Source organism: Suricata suricatta, chromosome 4 (genome assembly GCF_006229205.1).
Source record: "Suricata suricatta isolate VVHF042 chromosome 4, meerkat_22Aug2017_6uvM2_HiC, whole genome shotgun sequence".
Classification (NCBI taxonomy): Eukaryota; Metazoa; Chordata; class Mammalia; order Carnivora; family Herpestidae; genus Suricata; species Suricata suricatta.
In genome coordinates this window covers 116984733-117005764 of record NC_043703.1, presented here as the reverse complement: position 1 = coordinate 117005764, position 21032 = coordinate 116984733, and the positions used below count along the sequence as shown (strand labels likewise).

The 21032-nt window shown below is 44.5% G+C and overlaps 1 protein-coding gene across 4 annotated transcripts in view; it reads left to right on the top strand.

The window, feature by feature from the left end:
• Positions 1-21032, top strand: part of SLC4A5 (solute carrier family 4 member 5) — a 114261-nt gene that overhangs the window by 51053 nt on the left and 42176 nt on the right. For all 4 annotated transcript variants that reach the window (XR_003907902.1, XM_029937624.1, XM_029937622.1 and 1 more), the window contains exons 6-9: positions 830-959; positions 17910-18070; positions 18806-18961; positions 20239-20334. Coding sequence is in view for 3 of the 4 variants with exons in the window: in XM_029937624.1 (XP_029793484.1) it covers positions 830-959; positions 17910-18070; positions 18806-18961; positions 20239-20334 (543 nt within the window). In the remaining variant the exon portion in view is untranslated. The remainder of the gene's footprint in view (positions 1-829; positions 960-17909; positions 18071-18805; positions 18962-20238; positions 20335-21032) is intronic.

Sequence of the window (21032 nt, the reverse complement as noted above, 5' to 3'; positions counted from 1 at the left end):
ATCCAATGTAGTTTTTTTTTTTTTCAGAACGTTTATCATTACCTGAAATGATCATTTATACATTTGTTTACTTGTTTATTATTTCTGCCACTAGAGCAGACATTCAAGAGAACAAAGATGTATGTGCCTTCTTCACAGCTTTGTTTTCCAACACCAGGGACAATGCCTGGCACATAGTAGACTTTCATGAAATATTGAGAGAAAGGAAAGAAGGAAGGGAGGCAGGAAAGGCGAGCATGTTTGGGGAAAGGTACATCTTCAGTGTTAGAATGCTGACTTTTGAGGTACCTGAGAGACACCAAGAAGGTGACATCCAGTGGGCAGTTGGAAAGCAGACTGGGAGCTCAGGAATTGGTTGTCACTTTGCCAGTGAAGAAAGTGGGCTTATGTGGCACACTGATACAAGCACATCCTTTTGCAGAGCTGGATGCCCCTTCAAGGCCAACACTGGGAGTAGTCTGGGGCCCAGTGGGGAAAGGGGTTCTGGGTTTGTTATGCTGAAGTCAGACCAGAGTATTTCTCACTTCTCACTTTTCCGTTTCCTGTCCTGGCTGCTTTTCAGCTTTGGACATTTTCTATCCTTTGTTGTCAGCTAGAAGACCCTGGAGACTGAACGCAGACTAAATCCTTCATCCCTTTTATCTTAAAGAATATCTCACCCACATCCAACAACAAAGGCATGAGTCTAGCTTTGCCCAGAACCTGGACTTAGTTTTACTAAATTAGGAAATACTTCTCTTGAGCCTGGCTCCTGCTCCATTTCAGTTGGCCCTGCAGACCTCTGCCTCTCCCAGGCCATTCAGCAGATCCTGCTGCCCTCTTTTTGCAGGGTCTCCAGCTGCTGAGCAGCTCCAGGACATCCTGGGGGAGGAAGATGAGGCTCCCAACCCTACCCTCTTCACAGAGATGGACACTCTGCAGCATGATGGAGACCAGATGGAGTGGAAGGAGTCAGCCAGGTAAGGTGGAGACCCTAGGGGAAGAGGAAGGGGGCTTCCCACTACAGTCTGCCTGGGGCCCAGGCTGAGCCAACCCTCCTGGTGGGAAGGACAATTGACAAGTGGCATCTTGCACCTTAAATTCTGTGGGGGCACTTCCTGGCCCCTAAAGACCTCCCCTTCTGCCTTCTAGGACTGGGCTGGACACTAAGGAGCAATCAGATACTTATCACTTTGTCTTTATTCTCAAAGAAGTTAAAATCCAAGTGGAAAAGTAGAATAGACATCCATGAGACCATGAGAGAATAATACAAGACATATATTCTTTCTTGTTAAATGGTTCAAACTAAATGCTGTACGAGGAGGGAGAGCACCAAGGGGGCTGGGGTAGGCAAGGAGGGCTTCCTGGAGGAAGGAACATGTATGCCATGAAAAATCCAGGTGGAGTGGTCCAGTGGCCTCTGAAGAAAAGAGACTTTGCAGAGTTTGGGGTGGGACAGGCAGAATGGAGCTCTGGAGGCACATGGGGGGCAGAGGAGCTGTGTATATAGGGCAGTAGAAGGAAGAGAAGAGTCAGAAGGCTAGAGGGGAACTACGTGGTGAAGTCATGCAGCCAAAAGAGTATTGGAGTAAGGAATAGTGCTGGCCATACCCAGTGCTTGGGACAGAGCACGTCTGTCTAATGAACTACTCTGGTCAGCACCACCAAATGATGCCAAGAGTCCAAGGAAAAGGAAGGAGGCAGTAAGAAGGGCCAGTGAAAGAGGAGGGACCCTGGGAAGGAAGCTGAGAAAGTCTAGAAGATAGACCATACCAATGTTTCTCAACCTTTTTGTTTTATTGTATTAATGTGCCTCTTACCCCTAAGACATTTTAATTTCAATTAACTTTATTAAATTAGAATTTGATTTAATGTATTTCTAATGAGAAGAACTGAATACGAAGGAACATGATTCTGTGAGGTGGGCTTGAACTTTGGAGGGCCACAAACTATGGTAATACCTAAAATTTTTTATGTCCCCAAGACCCCTTTGAGGCTGATAATGCCCCAGTTGAGAACGCATGGACTAACTGCTCCCCGTGTCCAGGACTGGTTCGCCTGGCAGCTGCTGATCCTCCCTCACCCACCAACCTCACTCACCAGGGAAGTTAGTTGCTCTGTAGAGTGAGGAAGAGGAGGTTTGGACATTACCAAGCCTCCCCATTCTAATCTCTCCCGGAACAAAGGCCGTTGGGTGGGCTAACAAATCCTTGCAGCCCTCAGGGAAGGAATGAATTCCTGGCCTCATGACTGGCCCCAATCTGGTTTGGAAGCCCCTGAATGTCTACTTATCAGCCATTCAGCGAGTTCTTCTGTATGCTAAATAACTTATGGTTCATTTCCCTGACGCTGCACAAGGACCCTAAGGAGGTGGGAATTATTATTATCCCCATTTTATAGGTGAGAATACTGAGGCTTAGAAGAGCAAATAGCTTACAAGGGTCAGAGTATGCAGGTAGCTGAGTCTGAGTTCTAGCCCAGACCTGTCTGACCCCAACTTGAGGCCTTATGCACTTTGTGATGTGTTCCCCCAGCTACCTCCCTGCCTTTCCTCCAACTTCCAGGTACTCTGTTTGGATTTCCATGGGAAGACGTAAGTCTGGAGGCAATTCTACTGGGATGAGAAATAAATGGAGATAGCCACAGAGACCAGAGCATCTACTCAGGGCTGAGAAGAGAGGATAAGACATTTCAAATGACCAGGGCCCAGTCTGGGTTACAGTGGCTTACTGCCTATGAGGAGTTAGCGCTTCCTCTTCCTTTCTTGGCCAAGATGGGCAAATAGAGAGAAGAAACACTGAGAAGAGACCCAGTAAGGAAAGAGTGCCTTCTTTCCACAGGCAAGGTCTGCATCCAGGACGCCTGGCAACAATTGCCAAGACCAGACCTTCCATGAGGGGCTGTCACACATATCCACAGAGCCCTGGCTAAGAAATCCTCAGGGCCCTCAGAGACCTGGTTGTCTGTCACCATAGGCAATATAGTGCTTCCAGTGTCTCTGAGAATGAATCCACAGAGCCTTCTACTCTATAGATCCTATAATGAAACTGATAAACTAGGTGATGATCTTTCTAGAAGGAGGCTCCTCCTGAAATATAAAGCGATCTGATCTGACAGTTACCATCTGTAAGCTGGTGGGTTTCCTTGCAAGGTAGGCTTTCTGAGGATAGCATTTGAGGAGATCCTGGAAGGGTCCTGAGTGGACCTCAAACCAATAATGAGAGGACAGTGATGGCTAAAAGAAATCCAAATGGCGGAACCCAATTCTAGGCAGATGTGAAAGAGAAGTAGCTTCGGGGCCAACTTGGGGGCAGGAAAAGGTGGGAGAGGATGAGCTCAGGCCTCTCTACCTCCCCTTTCTCTACCTAGTCTCTGTTAATCTTTTCTTCAGCTAACCCTGTCAGGTTTCCAGCTCACTGTTGGAGGTATGACCAGCAAGCCTGTAGAGAGGTCAGGGGAAAAGCTTGACCAGTGGCCAACAAGTTCACTTTGGCCTGGACAGTTGTGCTGGAGACTCCTCCAGCACACTGCAACAGCAGAGGTGCTTGGGGCTAGGCCACACCCCCCACTAAAGAATGGGAAGCATTTCCCTCAGCTGACAGGCTGTGAGATCTACTCTGAGAAGCCAGAGGTCTTAGAAGTTTCCAGAATCCAAGAATCTGCAAATCCTAGTGGGTTCTGGGGCTCCTTAGGGTAACAGAAGAAAATGATGGTGTTTCGGGGTGTTGACAACCCCTCACACAGACACTAAGTAGGCCCTGGGAGGATTGTAGGCCTATACCCACATCAAAGAGAATGGAGAAGGGGACCCTTTAATAAAAGTACTTAATTTGCTGCAGGAGTGTTTGCTTTATTGAGTTAGGAGATTAACAGAGTAAAAATTTCAAATCCGCAAGGAATTTTCCCTGGTGGTGCTTTGTCAGGGGTTATTAGTTTGGGGGATGTTTTGAGCCCTTGGAGAAGGAGTCACCCCTAGATGGATTTAAATGGCTTTTTGAGCTCCACTGAAGCTTTGCTCCTGTACACATGATGGGGACTGTGTGTGCAGGCGGCATTTCTGATGTGATCAATGCTGTTAGGTCAGGCTGTTAATAAGATAGATTTTTACTAACTCAGTCTCTTTAGCATTCCCAGGAGGAAAATGCAGCTGGCTATTTGCTGATACTGACCTTGCCTGAGGGGAGGGCTGGGTCAGGTGGGTGGGGGCACACAACCCCCTCATGACTAGCAAACAATTTACCCAGAATTCCATCCTCTCTCAGGAGTCTGCCTGGCTGCAAGGACAGAAAGAGGAGAATGACCTGGGCTGGAACCCACCCAAGTATGGAGAGCCCTCTGAGGTTACTCAGAAATAGCCAGAACTTAGAGCCTTCCAAGAGTTCTGAAAACAAATTCCAAATCCAAGCTGCCTCTGATCTCAACTCCGAGAAGACCAAAAGAGCGAACTTACCAGAGGTTCTTATGACACACATATGCATTGAGAACATTCCTGCGATGACCAGGAAAGGGCAGAAAGAAGGGCAGGAAAAATGTGTCAGCTTAATTGGGCCAAACCGTATCAGTATATTTTCAAAAGCATCCTACATGTGGAGATGTTTGCATACTCCCTATGTGATGGAGAGGAAAGTCTGAACTTTGCCTCAGCTTTGAAACTGCTCCCACTTAAGGCCTTCCTAGTATCATTTCCCTGCTTAGTCTGGAGTAGAATGCACCCCCAGCCTTCTGGTCTCACCACTCACCTGGGATCACACTTATGGGGCCAGAGCTGCCCCATACAGAGCTGCCCACGGTATGGATTACAGTAGAGTAGGAAGCTGAGAGCTCTTAGCACAGAAGTCAATAAACCTCCTCATTCATTTAACATATTACAAAGTGTTTACTGTCTGTAAACCTGAGCCAAGTGCTGGAGATACAGAAATGACCATAGCAGATGCCAGCCCTGCTCACTTGGGCTTTCAGTCTAATGGGACACAAAAGTCCATAAACAGGCATTTGATGATGGAGTTCTGTGAAAGCACAGTGTAGGGGCACCTAGCCCAGACAGCAGAGGTTAAGGAAGACATCCAGGAGGAAAGTGTTCACACTGAGACTTGAAAGAATCAAAGTTAACCAGGAGAGGTTATGGAAGGGGGAAGAGGAGAGACCCCTGGAACACAGGGGAAGGGACAGAACTTCCCTGTGGCTGTGCTACAGAGTGAGGGCCAATCATGGAGGGCTTATGCAGGCCATGTTGTGGAGCTTGAGCTTGATGCTGAGAGCTTTGTAGGACCACTGATGGGGAGAGGCTGCTCTGGCTTCAATGTGGAGAATGTATAAAAGGAGGCAAGACTAGGCCTGTTAAGAGGCTGGACTAGGTGAGAGATGAGACCTTGGGCTGGGACATTGGCAGTGGGAACAAAGAGAAGAGGTGGAGTTGAGACATATTTTTTTGAGCATATAATTGTATATCATTAATATACAATGATTACATATTAATATATATTGCTTTTAAACATATTTTTAGAGCAGTTTTAGATTCACAGCAAAATTGAGAGGATACAGAGTTTGCATATGTTCCCTGCCTCTGAACATGCATAGCCTCTCTCATGACTGACATCCTCCATGACAGTGGTACATTCGTCACTATTGATGAACCTACACTGACACATCACCCAAAGTCCATAGTTTACAGTAGGGTTCAGTCTTGGTGTTGTACCTACTATGAGTTTGGACACATGTATAAAGACATGTATCCACTGTTGTAGCTTAACTGCCCTAAAAATCTGCTTATTCATCTCTCTCTCCCTAATCCCTGGTAACCACTGATCTTTCTACAGGATTTGAGACCTATCTTAAAGGGTAGAATTGACAGGACTTAATGACAGATGGCACGTTGGGGAGCAGGATAGTCAGGGAGATGCCCAGATTTCCAGGTTGAGCAAGTGAGTGAAATTTAGGAAACATAAGAGGAGTAGCAAGTTTTCATAGTGTTGAGTGATTTGTTTTGTTTTGGTGGAGGTTGTTGGTGAGTTCCCTCTGGACATGTTCTGTTTGGGGAAACTCCAAGTGGAGAGTCCAGCAGGTCATCCTATAGACCTGGAGGTCTGGAGCTCAGGAGGAAAGCATGGGTTTGTGAGAAATAAGCATCTACATAGGAATTAAACCCATAGAAAAGGAGAGTTTCCAGGGAAGAACACCCAGGTCACTCACATTTAAAGGATGGGCAGAGGAAATGGAATCCACAATGGAGACTGAGGAACAGCCAGAGAGGTTGGAGGGGAGCGCGAGGAGTGCCATGTACTAGAAACCATGGGCAAGGAGACGTTCAAGATGGAAGGAGAGGCCAAAGGTGAGGAAAGAACTAAGAATCCAGAGGATGTAGAGATCAGAGGTGGGATGGGGCAGTGGGTTGGTTCAGTTGAACAGTTCCGGCAAGATGCTCGTCTGTGAAAGGCAGCAGTTAGAGAGGCCTCTCAAGGGAGGCTTTTGTTCTTTGTGAGCATGAGAAATCTGAGCGTGCTGACTCCTGATGGAAAGGAGCCAGGTGAAGGAGAGTGGTTTAAAGATGCAAGAGTCAGAGAGCAGCTGTTGGGTGGGGGGTGCAGGGCACTGGGCCCCCAGCTAGGAATGCTGCACCCCTTCCAAGTGATAGGCCCCAAGGAGCAGAGGCCAGAGCAGCTGCAGCGAGGTTTGGGGGCTCCTAGCAGGAGTGGAGGGGTCTGATAATTGCCAGACCCATCTCTTGTTGGAGGAGTTGGGGAACAGAAGAGCTCCTGCAGGAGCCATGGGTTGCCAGGTGGTTCTGAGGCAGGTGAGCAGCACCTGAGGCCTCCTGTTTTATTGCAGTGGAGCCATGTATGGAGATTTGTGGTCAGATGAAAGTTTGAGGTTGTTTGACGTTGAGGTTTTTGCCTTTGGATTCCTATTTCCTGGTCTGAATAATTACACTGTTATTATCAAGCTGTTTTCATGTCTAATATCTAACATGGTCCTTCCCTGTCCCTCCACTAGTCAAACACTGATACCCGGACACTTATTCAGGCAAGTGGGAAAAAGTATTTGTATATGAATAAGAACTTGGATCAAGGCCCAGGTAGAAGTGGGCAAAGTTCCCCCAGGCCTCAAGAGGCCCTGGTTGCAGCGAGTGCTCTCACCTGCAAGCTGTGTAAACACAGAACAGGGGCTATGCCAGGGAGTCTGTCCCCCAGGGATTTAGTGATCACTTATAGTTAGCACAGCTCAAGGTGGGGGCTGCATAAGGCCTAACACACCGGAGGGGCCACCTTCAAAGGGCTGGCTGTCAGGTGGGGGAAGCACCAGTTTGCACCCGTGGGGACAACAAAGTAGGGACACAAGGCCATCACCTGGTGGACTCAGGATGGTAAGATAGGATTAGCTGGCCAGTGAGTGGGATAGGAAAGCTAGGTATGTGAGGAGAGAGGGCAGGGCTCTTCCCGGATGTGGCTTGACTGGCTAGCAGTTCCTTGGACTCCCTAGAGGTTGGTCAGCAGGAAGGATCACCTCCCCACAACTGAGGATATCCCTATGTGGTTCCCACAGATGCAGTGGTCAAAAAGGGAGAAACCCCACCATCAGAACATCTTGCTTGCCGAGATGCCAGTTGATTCATCCACATGTATATTTGTATATATATATATTCGTCTAAATCCAAAGATATAATATTTTAAGATTTAAAAATCTATCTATAACTTTTTATTATGGAAATTTTCAAACACAGAAAGTAGAGAGAACAGTATAATGAGCCCCCATGCATCTACTACCCAGCTTCATCAAAGATTAATATCAGTCTGTCTCCATCGCTTTTTTATTTGCTTTTAGGAATTCCATTTTGCTGTTTGTTTTCACCACAATGTTTTGTTTTGTTTTGTTTTTGAGAGACAGAGAGAGACAGCACGAGCAGGGGAGGGTCAGAGAGAGAGGGAGACACAGAATCTGAAACAGGCTCTAGGCTCTGAGTTAGCAGTCAGCACAGAGCCCGACGTGGGTCTCGAACCCACAAACCGTGAGATCGTGACCTGAGCCGAAGCCGGATGCTTAACCGACTGAGCCACCTAGGCATCCCTACTCTTTTTTTTAAAGAGAGAGAGAGAGCCTGATGTGGGGCTCAGTCCCACAACCCTGGGATCATGACTAGAGCCAAAATCAAGAATCATATGTTCAACCAAATGAGCCACCCAGGTACCCCTGGGATTTTCCGTTGGTTGAACATATGATTCTTGATTTTGGCTCTAGTCATGATCCCAGGGTTGTGGAACTGAGCCCCACATCAGGCTCTCTCTCTCTCTCTCTCTCTCTCTCTCTCTCTCTAATTAGAAAAGAGAGAGTAGGGGTGTCTGGGTGGCTGAAGTGGTTGAGCATCCGACTTTGGTTCAGATCATGATCTTGTGGTCTGTGAGTTCAAGTCCCACATTGGGCTCTGTGCTGGCAGAGCCTACAGTCTGCTTCAGATTCTGTGTCTCCCTGTCTCTCTGTCCCTCCCCAGCTTGCACACACTCTCTCTCTCAAAAAATAAATGTACTTAAAAAAATTTTTTTAAAAAGAGAAAATCCCAGACATTATAAACATCTTAGTACACATCTTTATTAAATTAGATTTCTTTTGTAAACACAACCACAATGCCATTATATCTCCTAACAAAATTGACAATAATTCCTTAATATGGTATTTTGTCTACATTCAGATTTCCCTAATTGTCTCAAAACTTCCCTCTACTGTTAGTTTGTACAACTTCAAATCAAAACAAGTTTCACAAATTGATTTTGGTGGTTATGTCTCCTGTCTTATTAGGATCAGAACTGTCAGACTCCAGAGATGCTGAAGGAATAGACCTTCCTGAAAACCCCTTGTCAGGAGCTCTTTGTGCTAAAGTCAAGAGCTTCCCAATCTGACATGTCCAGCTTCACAAACATAGTCTAAGCTCAAATGAGCTGTCAGGACCTGTGTAGGATGCCCAAAGGAAAGGTAATGCCCCTGTCATTGTTAGGACATTTTAGGCTGCAAGTAAGAGACACCCACCCAAGCTAACTTACACAACAGAAGGGAGCATCAGCAGAACTTAGGGTGACTTCATGGTGCCCAGGCATGGTCAGATACCTCAAAGCTTGGGCCCAGGAAACTGAACTGTCCTTTTTCTCTGCTTCTGGTCTCTGCCTCTCTCTGGGCAGCTTCTTTATTCTTCTGCAGCTGGCTTCTCCCATTTGTCCCTATCCTTGGCCATTCCTTAGCAGTGCTATTGCTGGGTTATAGGGGAGTTCTATTGTTAATTTTTTGAGGTACCTCCACACTGTTTTCCAGAGCGGCTGCACCAGTTTACATTCCCACCAACAGTGTAGGAGGGTGCTTGTTTCTCCACATCCTCACCAGCATCTATAGTCTCCTGATTTGTTCATCTAAGGGGAATTTTTGCAAACAAATTAACCAGAACACAATTTAATGGTAATTGTATGCAAAATAAGCACAGGAAGAAAGGACCTTCACCCCAATCAATATGGTTGTCTATATTCTCCAGATTTTACTCTTAGCTAACCACACATAATGGCCTGTTCATTGTCCTCTTAAAGACCTGGGTCTTCTTTATTAAAAGTCCTAACATCCGATTCTCAGGCCCCAGAGATTCTAATGTCATTAGTCTGGGGTTCAATGTCAGATGTTGGAGTTTTTAATAACCTCCCAGATGACACTAATGCAATGGACATCAAGAGCCACGGATACACTAGCCAGGGCAGGGTCAGTGGGGGGTTATAATTTAAGTCTCCATCTGAGGATGGAGCTAAAATTCAGGTCTCCTAGTTTTTAGCCCTTTCCAGGGCCTAAAAGGAGAACCTGCCTCTTCATCTTACATCCTGGGGTTGAGTATTGGAAAGCCTTGGCTGTACCTGGTAGCTTGCCCCGTGACACTTTCTAGCACTCTTGGTGTTAACAGAACAGTGACCTCTCTGATTGTATCTGTGACTGAGTTCCTAGTCACAGAAAAGCCCTCAGTTTCAGATCCTCTTTGCATGACAGAGAACTGCTTTCTGTGGCATGTGACTCTTTAATGTTCTGTTCAGCTCCATCCCAGAAGGGAGAAGGGCATCTGGTGCCCTACCCTGGACTGGACAAAATCCCTGAGAGTTCTTTTCCAGCCTGGAGATTTTCTTTCCACTTGACTTGCTTCTCCAACTCTAACTTCCCACTTTTTGAAGCCAACTATGGTGTAAAGGTCACTTCACAATGAGTGAGTTTTCCCCTTGTGATTGCTGTCATTGGTAAAGAAACAGCATCATTTTTGTCCTATAGCTTTCCACATTCTGGATTTTGTTGTGTCTCTTTGATGATTAAGATGGTTTCACCTGTTCATCTGTCCCTGTGTTTCCTGTAAATAGGTGGTTGGGTCCAGGCTTGTCTGATTCTTGTCTGAGGCATCTGCTTCTATCAGGAGGCAGCTCCTGCCCCACTGATTGGTGTGTATGTCTCTGATGTTACTAGACTACAATGATCATTGCTTAGATCATTCTCAGTATTTTTAAACACACTTAAACCCTACAATTGTGTTTTTCCCCAGCCATTTCCTCATAACTAGACTTCACCCAAAGTGATCAGTGAGGCCTCACTGCCCTCAAGCAGGAAGGAGCAACCATTTAATGACTGTAAGGGAACATTGGTGAGGAAACCATGGTCCCTGTCCTCAAGAAACTTGATGTCTATTTGGGGAAGCAGGTATAGATCAAAGTAACCAGGAAACATAATTGATTACAATTAATTGTTTATTTTAGCCTCTGAGCCGCAGAAGTCAGGAACTTTACGTAGAACAGTCTATAGCAGAGTTACCTGGGTCCCACTCATGTATTCTGATGTAATAGATCTAGATAGATCTGGAAATCAAGATCTAGGATAGATCTGGAAATCAAGATTTTAAAAGCATCTGAAGTGTTATTCTGTGCAACCAAATTTAAGAATCATCATCCTAAGACAGTGGTGGTTCTTAAATTTTTAAAAAAATATTTATTTGTTTTTGAAAGAGACAGAGTATGAGCAAGGGGAAGGGCAGAGAGAGAGGGAGACACAGAATCCGAAGCAGGCTTCAGGCTCTGAGATGTCAGCACAGAGCCTGATGCTTGGCTTGAACTCACAGACTGTGAGATCATGGCCTGAGCCCAAGTCAACACTTAACCAACTGAGCCACCCAGGCACATCCTAAGACAGTGGTTCTTAAAGTGTGATCCCTAGACAGCATCAGTATCATCTGGGAACTTGTTAGAAGTGTCCAAATTATTGGTGCTCCCTCCCTTCTACCCCAGACCTATGAAATCAGAAACTCTGGGGTGTGACCCAGTAATCTGTATTTTCCTCAGCCTTCCAGGTGATACTGATGTGTGCTTAAGTTTGAGAACCCTCTCCTCAGCATTTGCTATCAGAGAAAGAAGTAGGATAATGGTGAGAGGTTTGAGAGGAAGTGGTCCTCTTTCTGGGCAGTGGAGAATGAAGGAGTCAGATCTGGAAAACAGAGAGGAAAGAGGACATTTCACTGTATAGATCCATGACTCTCGAAAGTAATTTGAAGAGTGGCAGTATGGACATGCCTAGGATTCTGTTAGAAATGCAGTATCTGAGAGACCTATCCCAGACCTGCCGAACCAGAATCTGTATTTTAACATTTTCTCCACATGATTTGCATGTGCATAAATCTGAATGAGACACACTGGTATAGAGTATGCACTCCAGTTATAAAATCAGAGAAACTGAAGCAAAAAAATGGTTATGCTAGGAAGGAGACTCCACTAGGAAGGAGACTCCAGAGATACAGTTCTACTTTTTCAGCTGGTGTTCTTAAAGCCGTTCTAAGGGAGAGAGGCCATATTCCCTTAAAGAGTGTGGGACCCATATGCACAGAGCTGCCTGTCTTCACTGGGACCCCAAACAAGTCCGACTATCCCTGAGTGACACAGTTCTGTATGATTGCAGAGCAAGGGGTCCTCACCCCTCAGGACAGTCAAATAAACTGGGAGCTTTTATGGCCAGGCCACCTTCCTGAAGGGGTGACCATCCAGGCATCAGTTTTTTAAGAAATCTCCCCAGGCAATTCTAATAGTTAGCCAACATTGAAAACCATTGCTGCAGATGTTGTGTCCTCCATGTTTCACATTCTTGTCAAGGTAAAAGTGAGCTCAATTTCTAGCAGTCATCATTAAAAACACAAAATTTAGTTTCAGGGCACAGGTTCACTGTTTCAACATCCAGATTCCCAAAACAGTTGCAAGGAGGTCTGGAGAGGTGTTCCTAGTAAAGTTTTTGAGCATCCCTTGAAGTTTTTGAAATCAAATTCTCAAGGGATGCTTTAGTAGTAAGAGACTAGATCTGACGTTGCCCTAAACCCGAAAACAGGTAACTTTGCTTTTCTGCAGACTGTGTTCAGGTAGGCTGATGCTCTTGTCTGTGTATAAAGCTAATGTCTTACATGGACCTAACAGTACAAATAGTTGAGAGGCGGAGAGAACTGATTATCTTTGCTGTCCAGAGTTATCATAAAGGATGTTTCAAAGAGGAGGTATGCTCTCATCCACTCCTTCCAGATGGGGTTGCATTTGTGTAGGCAGAAAACTGAAGAATGGATGTCATGGTAGAGTTGCCTGGGAATGTCCACCCAGGATGTTTACGAGAGAGTGGAGAGAGCAATCAACCCAAGCGGCTCTATGCACTGTGGTACACCACACCTTTGGGTGAACAGGGCAAGGCCATGGAGTAGCAAAGGGTCTTCAGTGGAAGGGTGACAGTATAATTTATCTCGTGTATTTTAGAGGGAAAACAGGGCAATGTAATTGCTTGAATGGGAGAAGGACTCTCAGGGAGAAGGTAAGATTTTTTTCAATCAGAACATTTGGACTTACCCTTTGATCTCTTCCATGCAAACCCTTATATTAATACAACTTTTAGAAAAACTTTGTATTAACATCATACAGATCTGGGTCTACCATAATTTACGTCTCCAAACAGATGTTCCCATTTTTAAAAAAGTCAACTACATTTTGGTAGAGGCAAGTATATGTGTGGTCTCCGTGCCAGCCTCCACATTGTAGGTCTTCCCCTCCCAAGCCTCTTTTAATCAAACCTCCCCATCCTGTGTCTGTTCAAGCCCCCAAGGCCCTGCTAGGTGCCTGGTTAATTGGACTCAAATAAATGTATTCAATCAGGATGTGAAACATTAATAATGCAAACTACTCACACAATTGTATAAAGAGGAAATCGAACAAAGAGAAAAAAATGTCCAACCTCACTAGTAATCAAAAGAATGCAAATGTGATGTGAATTTTCAATTACCAAATGAACCAAAGTGAGAAAGAATGACAGGGGCACCTGGGTGGCTGAGTTAAGCGTCAGTCTTTGAGCCCAGGTCGTGATCTCACAGTCTGTGTGTTTGAGCTCTGCCTCAGGCTCTGCACTGACAGCACAGAGCCTGCTTGGAATTCTCTCTGTCTCCCCCCGTCTCTCTCTTCTTCCCTCTCTCTCTCCAAAATTAATAAATAAACTTAAAGAAAGACCCACAATACCCGGGTTTGAGAAACTTCAGAGAAATATGAGGTTTCCTGCACACTGGTGGGAGTGTCAGTTGGCAGAAGCTTTCTGGAGAACAGTTTGGCAATGCATATCATACACTTAACAATGTACAGACACAGCAGTTCAACTTCTGAGAGTTTTTCCTAGGGAAATTATGACACAGGGGCCAAGGATATTCAAGCCAGCCTTGTATATGATAAAGAATAATTAGAAATAACCTAAATGTCCACCAAGTGAGGGTTATTCATATCAGTTGTCATCCATTCACACAATGAAATACTAAAGAGCCTTTAAAATGATATAAATACAGGATGCCTGGGTGGCTCAGTTGGTTAAGTGGCCGATTTTAGCTCAGGTCATGACCTTGCAGTCTGTGAGTTTGAGCCCTGCATCAGGCTCTATGCTGACAGCTCAGAGCCTGGAGCCTGTTTCAGATTCTGTCTCCCTCTCTCTCTGCCCCGCCTCTGCTTGCTCTCTGTCTCTCTCAAAAATAACAAACATTTAAAAAGTAAATAAATAAAATTATATAAATATTTATTAACATGAAAGAATGAATGTCCAGTAGATATTCTGCTTTTACCGGCAGTGTCATTAATGCAAAATCGAATGCCTGCACATGTACATGTGTGCATTTACGCATACAGAGGTCTATCATGAGAGTCATCAAATATCAATCACAGTGTCCTCTGGTTGGGAGATCTTTGAAGGCCTCTATTTTCTTTTATTGTTTCTAAAATTACAAAGCAATATTCTTTATTTTTACATTAATAGCTAACAGTAACAGAATGTGTATTATGTGCCAGGTACTGCTCTGATTGCTACATATTATTATTATTCCTGTAGAAAACAAAATGATCCTGTCCATAGCTAGTAAATGATGGAGCTGGGACTCAAAACCTGGTTGTCTGGCTTTATAGTCTGTGCCGTTGCTACATTAATTAATCTAAACTGAGTGAAAGTCTCTTAACCCCTCCCCCACCAGCAAACCCACCCCTCTCCCCAGAAGTAACCATCATTGTTAACCATTTGACAGGGAACTTCTGTCCTCAATTATCAGTAAAGTTGAAAAATCTTCTTGGCCCTCTTCATTTTTTTCTAGAAATGTTCATTTGTCATTTGGGTAATTTGACTTTTTCTTATTGATATGAAGGAGTTTAGTGATAGTGTAGACACCAGTTTTTTGATGCCCTCTGTGTTATAACAGTTTCCCCAACCATATTGCATTTCTTTGAACTATGTCTTATTTTGTGATATGGGAGTTTTAGTTTATTTTTATGTAATAAAATCTGTCCATTTTCCCCCCCTTCTGGCTTCACATCTTGTTTAGGAATTCTTTCTGTAAAACCAAGTAGATAGGAAGACTCTCTCATAATCTCTTCTAGGATATTTATATTGTAGTTTATACATTTTTAAATTATTTAGTTGAATTGTGGTGAAATATATATAACACGGACTTTACCATTTTAACCATTGTTAAGTGTGTGGTTCAGTGGCCTCAGGTATGTTCACACTGCTCCCTAGCCCTCACTACCATCCATCTCCAGAACTTTTGTCATCTTGCAAAACTGAAACTCTCTACTGTCTCAAACACACCCCCCCCTTCCCTCAGCCCCTGGCAGGCGCCACTGTGCTTCCTGTCTCTGAATTTGACTACCCTGGGTCTCCATGGGAGTGGAATCATACAGTGTTCATCTTTGCGCCCGACTTATGTCACCTAGCATAAAGTTTTCAAGGTTCATCCATGTTGTAGCATGTGTCACAGTTTGCTTTCTTTTTAAGAGTAAATAATATTCCATCATAGATTTAATTTTATGTTTAGATTTTAATCCATGTAGAATTTAATATTGTGTTTGGTGAGAAATAGGTGAGAGGTTATGTTTTTTATGTTTAAGTTGGTTATCTTTTAAACAACTATAAAAACCCACATTCTCAGGGCGGGGCTCAGGTTTGCTTCTGGACTGTTGTTCATTGATCCCTTTGTCTATATCTAGACTGGAAATGCGCTGTGTTAAGTACTCCAGCTTTTAGGTAAGTTTGTTTATCTGTTAAAAGCACATCCATCCCCCTTTTCTTCTTATTTAGCCTTTCTTCAACCATTTTCTGACAAACTTCAGAATTAGTCATGGCCCAAAAATACTCTTTTAGGATTTTGACTGGAATAGCTTGAAGCTACCCAGCAAGTTGGGGTTGACATCTTGCAAAGCCAAGCCTGCTGACCTTGCTCTCCCGGCAACTTTCCAGGCTGTCTGGTGCTGCTCTCTGCAGGGGAGGGATAGGCCACTGCAGCCACAGCTGCCTCTGGCCAAGGCCTTCCCACTCCGCTCCTCCACCCAGAATCTGATGCCAAGTCTTCCAGAAAGAACAAATGCCTACACATCCTTTGTTTAATTTCTTCCTTTCCCCAAATGACATTTGCATTTTAACATGAACTTTAAAAACCAAAACCCAGAATGGATGTGTAGGATCTTCACGCCCACGAGTGAAAGCCATGGGGAAATGCTTTTTTTTGGGTCAGAAATGCTTTCTCTGCTCCCAGCAAACCACACCCCATAAGGCAGACACTGAACACATGTGTGACTGTCCCTGAGTAACCAGGTTCCAGTTGATACTTTAAAAAAATTTTTATTTAGTTAACACACAGTGCAATATTGGTTTCAGGAATAGAATTAAGTGATTCATCACTTACATAAATACCCAGTGCTCATCACAACAAGTGCTCTTCTTAGTACCCATCACTCATGTAGCTTATCTACCATCTACCTCCCTCCATCAACCCTCAGTTTGTTCTCTATTATTAGGAGTCTCTTGTGGTATGGTTCTCTTTCCTCTCCCCCTCCCCACCTTCCCGTATGTTTATCCAAATTCCTCATATTAGTGAAATCATGGCATTTGTCTTTCTCTGAGTTATTTTGCTTAGCATAATACATTTTACTTCCATCCAGGTTGTTGCAAATGGAAAGATTTCATTCTTTTTGATGCCTGAGTAATATTCCATTACACACACACACACACACACACACACACCACATTTTCTTTATTCATCAGTCGATAGACATTTGCACTTTCTCCATTGTTATTGTTGATAATGCTGCTATAAAAATTGGGGTGCATATATCAAATCTGTATTTCTGTATGCTTTGGGTAAATACCTAGTAGTTCAATTGCTGGATCATAAGGTAGTTCTATATTCATTTTTTTGAGGAACCTCCATATTGGTCTCCAGAGTAGCTGCAGCGGTTTGCATTCCCACCAACAGTGCAAGAGGCTTCCCCTTTCTCTGCAACCACACCCGTTTGTTCTTGTGTTGTTGCTTTTAGCCATTTTGACAGGTATGAGGTGGTATCTCATCATGGTTTGGATTTGTATTTCCTCGATGAAGACTGATATTGAGGATCTTTTGATGTATCTGTTATCCATCTGGATGTCTTTTTTGGAGAAGTGTCTATTCATGTCTTCTGCCCATATCTTCACTGGGTTATTTGTCTTTTGGGTTTTGAACTTGATGAGTTCTTTATAGGTTTTGGATACTAACTTTTTATTAGATATGTCATTTGCAAATATCTTCTCCCATTTCATAGGCTGCCTTTTAATTTTGTTGATTGTTTTCTTTGTTGTGCAGAAGTTTTTTATATTGATGAGGTTCCAATAGTTCATGTTTGCTTTTATTTCCCTTGCCTTCAGTGGTGTGTCTAGTAAGAAGTTGTTCTGGCTAAGCTCAAAGGGGTTGCTGCCTGTGTTCTCCTCTAGGATTTTGATGGTTTCCTGTCTCACAATTAGGTCTTTTAGATACTTTTTAAATTTTATTTATTTTTTAAAAGATTAAAAAATTTTTTTTGTTTATTTTATATTTTAGAGAGACAGGGCATGAGCTGGGGAGGGACAGAGAAAGGGAGACACAGAATCTGAAGCAGGCTGCAGGCTCTGAGCTAGCTGTCAGCACAGAGCCCAACGCAGGGCTCAAACTCATGAACCATGAGATCATGACCTGAGCCAAAGTCAACGCTTAACTGACTGGCCCACCCAGATGCCCCTCAGATACTTTTTTTTTTAAACAGCTTTATTATTATAGTTAAGGTCAACTTCCCTCATTTTAAATGTACAATTAGATGATTTTTAGTAAATGTACACAATTGTGCAACCACCACCAAATCCAATTTGGGAACATTTCTGCCACCCCCCAAAAGATCCCTCATGCCCACTTATGGTCATTCTCTGGATGTCACTGTGCCCTGAGCATGCCAGCATCACTGTAAGTGGGGAATGGAGTGAGGGGATTCCCAAGATTCTCTGCCTGTCTAGCACCAATGTCCCAACAACATGCAGCACATGAGTTGCAAGCCAACACCCCTCACCCTGAGGGTGCTGGCTACACTGAGCCCCATCCTAACCCCTTCCAGGTGGATAAAGTTTGAAGAAAAGGTAGAGAAAGGAGGCGAACGCTGGAGCAAGCCCCATGTGTCCACACTGTCACTGCACAGCCTCTTTGAGCTCCGGACCTGCTTGCAGACGGGGACGGTGCTGCTGGATTTGGACGGTGGCTCCTTACCACAGATCATAGGTGAGGCAGGGACCACTGGGGCCCCCAAAAGCCATGGCAACCTTGTGCCTGCCCTTAGTCTGTGTCACACTTGCATGATCCTGCAGAGACCAGACTTTGGGTCTGATGCTCCCAAGACAGTCTCAGTCCCATGTAGAGCTCCAGTGGGGAAAAGCCAATCCTATGAATGCCATCATCAATGGAGCAAAAAGGAGATGGGCTTCCTAGTCTTGTCAGAGACACCTATTGCCTTGGCAACCTGTTTATTGTCAGAATAAATAGATCATCATTCACCTCTAGGAAATTAGCTCCCATTCAGTGGAATGGTGAAGGATAAGGTGGCTCACCTTGTTATCCCTAAAACTTCTTGTGAATTTTGTTCACAAATTTGCTACAAGTATTTTGCCCAAAATACTTTTCTAAAAGGAATTCATGTTAGAACTAAAACCATTGAACATGGTAGTTTTGTGCTTCTCAGTGTATTTCCTATACTTTTCACAATAGCACTGATAGAAAGAGCATAGAATTACATACACATATGTACATACAGATGCACACACATGCACAGACATGCATATACCCAAAGGTTTGTAACTTGCCCATGTTTCTGCAGTTGGTGGCAAAGTCAGGACTATTTCCACATCTCCTACCTCCTTTAGACACTTTTAATCCAATTAATAATAAATGAAACTGAAGACTCCCATACCCCTCGTCATTCTGTCCCACATGGATGAGGCATGTCTGTTCCCCACTTAGATGATGTCATCGAGAAGCAAATTGAGGACGGCCTCCTGCGGCCAGAGCTCCGGGAGAGGGTCAGCTATGTCCTCCTGAGGAAACACCGTCACCAGACCAAGAAGCCCATCCACCGCTCCTTGGTTGACATTGGAAAGTCTGTCTCCTCCACTACCAGTGAGTTGGACCTATGCTGGTGGGCATTGGGCATGTGGGGGCTTGTGTCAGGTCTCAGTGTCTGGGTGAGGCCTCATTGGTGGCTGCAGAGTCTTGGCAACTTGGAGGCCTCCTGGATTTAATGATCCTGGAAAAATTCTGAGGTTCTGGGGATACCTCAGCCTCCTTCACGAGCAGGCCTATAGAGAACCCAGCCATCCCCAACGTCATCCCCACCACCAGAGCAGAACCATTCCTAGGAAGAGAGTTGGTTCTCAGCCTGTGATGCACAATGCAATTGCCTGGGGGTATGAAACATGTCTCAGTGCAAAGGCCCCACCCTGAGAGTTGGATTCAGTTGGTCTAAGGTATGGCCTGGAAACAGGAAGTTTAGAAAGCTCCCCAAGAGATTCTCATGCATGGTCAGACTGGATTGCAAAATGCTGGTAGAAATGGCATGTTTATGGAAAGAGCTCAAAAGTTTCCCTTTGAACTCCCAAGTACAGCCAAGAGCCTTGGCAGAAAATTAAGCACATCATGGTGGTAGAAGGTTCTGGGTTCATCTCAAGTGTGCCAGGGCTTGTAAATCTGGCAGCTGTGTTACTCTGATTAGCAGAGCCTGAGCCATTAGGGAGAATGGATTGATCCATATACACAGCCCAAACCTGCAACCCTCCACTCTTGATACTATAGGGTCAAGATGTCCAAACAGTATTCTTGCTGAACACGCCAGATAAATACAGTAATGAGAACAAAGCCCATAAGGTTGCTAAAGAAAGAACCTTGAGCAGTCTCTTTAGATGAATTGTTTTAAAATAGAAATTGTTTAGCATATGATTACAGCAGGTACGTAGCAATTACCATGTTTCAGGCACTGTTCTGAGTGTTCCACACGTGTTAACTCACTTCATCTTCACAATAACCCTGTGACTAAGTACTGGTCTTGTTATCCCCATTTTACAGATGAGGAGCCTGAGGCACCAAGATGTTAAGTTATTCTCCTAAGGTCACACAGCTAATAAGAGGTGGAGTTGGGGATGAAACCAGGTAGTCTACAACACCTGCTGCCTGTTTAACAATTGTGTATCTCACTCTCAAGAGTACAGATATTTTCTGTAGTCTTGTTCAGACTATTAACTTCAAAAGCAAAACACAAAACAACCAAAATATACTTCCTCCCTGGAAGGGGAAGAGATGCATCTCACGGCCCAGGTTTGTTTAGGTGGAATGGCTAAACGTAAACCGTGCTGACTGCAGGGGCTGTGCAGAAGCCAAATCACTTCTGTTCCTCCTTCCAGATCGCAGCCCAGCCCGGAGCCCCGCAGCTGGCCCAAGCCTACGCCACTCCACCGAGGACCTGAGGATGCGGCAAAGTGCCAATTACGGACGGCTGTGTGAGTGTGTTCTCGTCTGCTGCAAGACAGCTTTGTTCTATGTTGGCTTCCATAGACTTTCAGAGTTGGAGGGAATAAAGCCAGGACCTGTCTAGAATCTTTAGGACAGGCATCAGGAGAAACCTACCCTTCACCCCAAACCTGGGCTGTCCTTAGGACCTAGCTCACTAGCCTAAGTTTCTATGTAACTACTCTGAAAAATGCAACGCTAAATCAAATGCTGGCATAATCAATAACAATCCTATGTGCTACGCATTTTTTAATTTTAGTCTATATCTTTGTTTTCACCAAACTGATCATTAGCCCCATTTTTGGTAAAAAGTCTTTCTCGAAACTGAATTAGATTCAGGCTAAGAACTTCCCCCTGGGACAGTCAGAGCACACTGCCATCACTGGGTGACAGCCTTGTGCACCACGACGGTGGGATGCTGGCAGTCACAGTCTCCCAAGTCCTGGGAGTGGGTGAGGAGACTTGTGAAGTACACAGTCATAGATAGGGCTTTTCAGGCAGTTCATCAGGGGAGATCCGTGAAGCAAAGAAGAGAGAGAAATTGCAAAATAGAAAGAAAAAGGAGTAAGAGGAGTATATTCCTTTAAGTACTTTTACTAAAATGCTAAGATATGAACAGGTTATGCCACTGTGCCCTGAGCAGGGTCAAGAATGATTTGGAGGACAGCATGGGCTCTGCTCAAGGCCT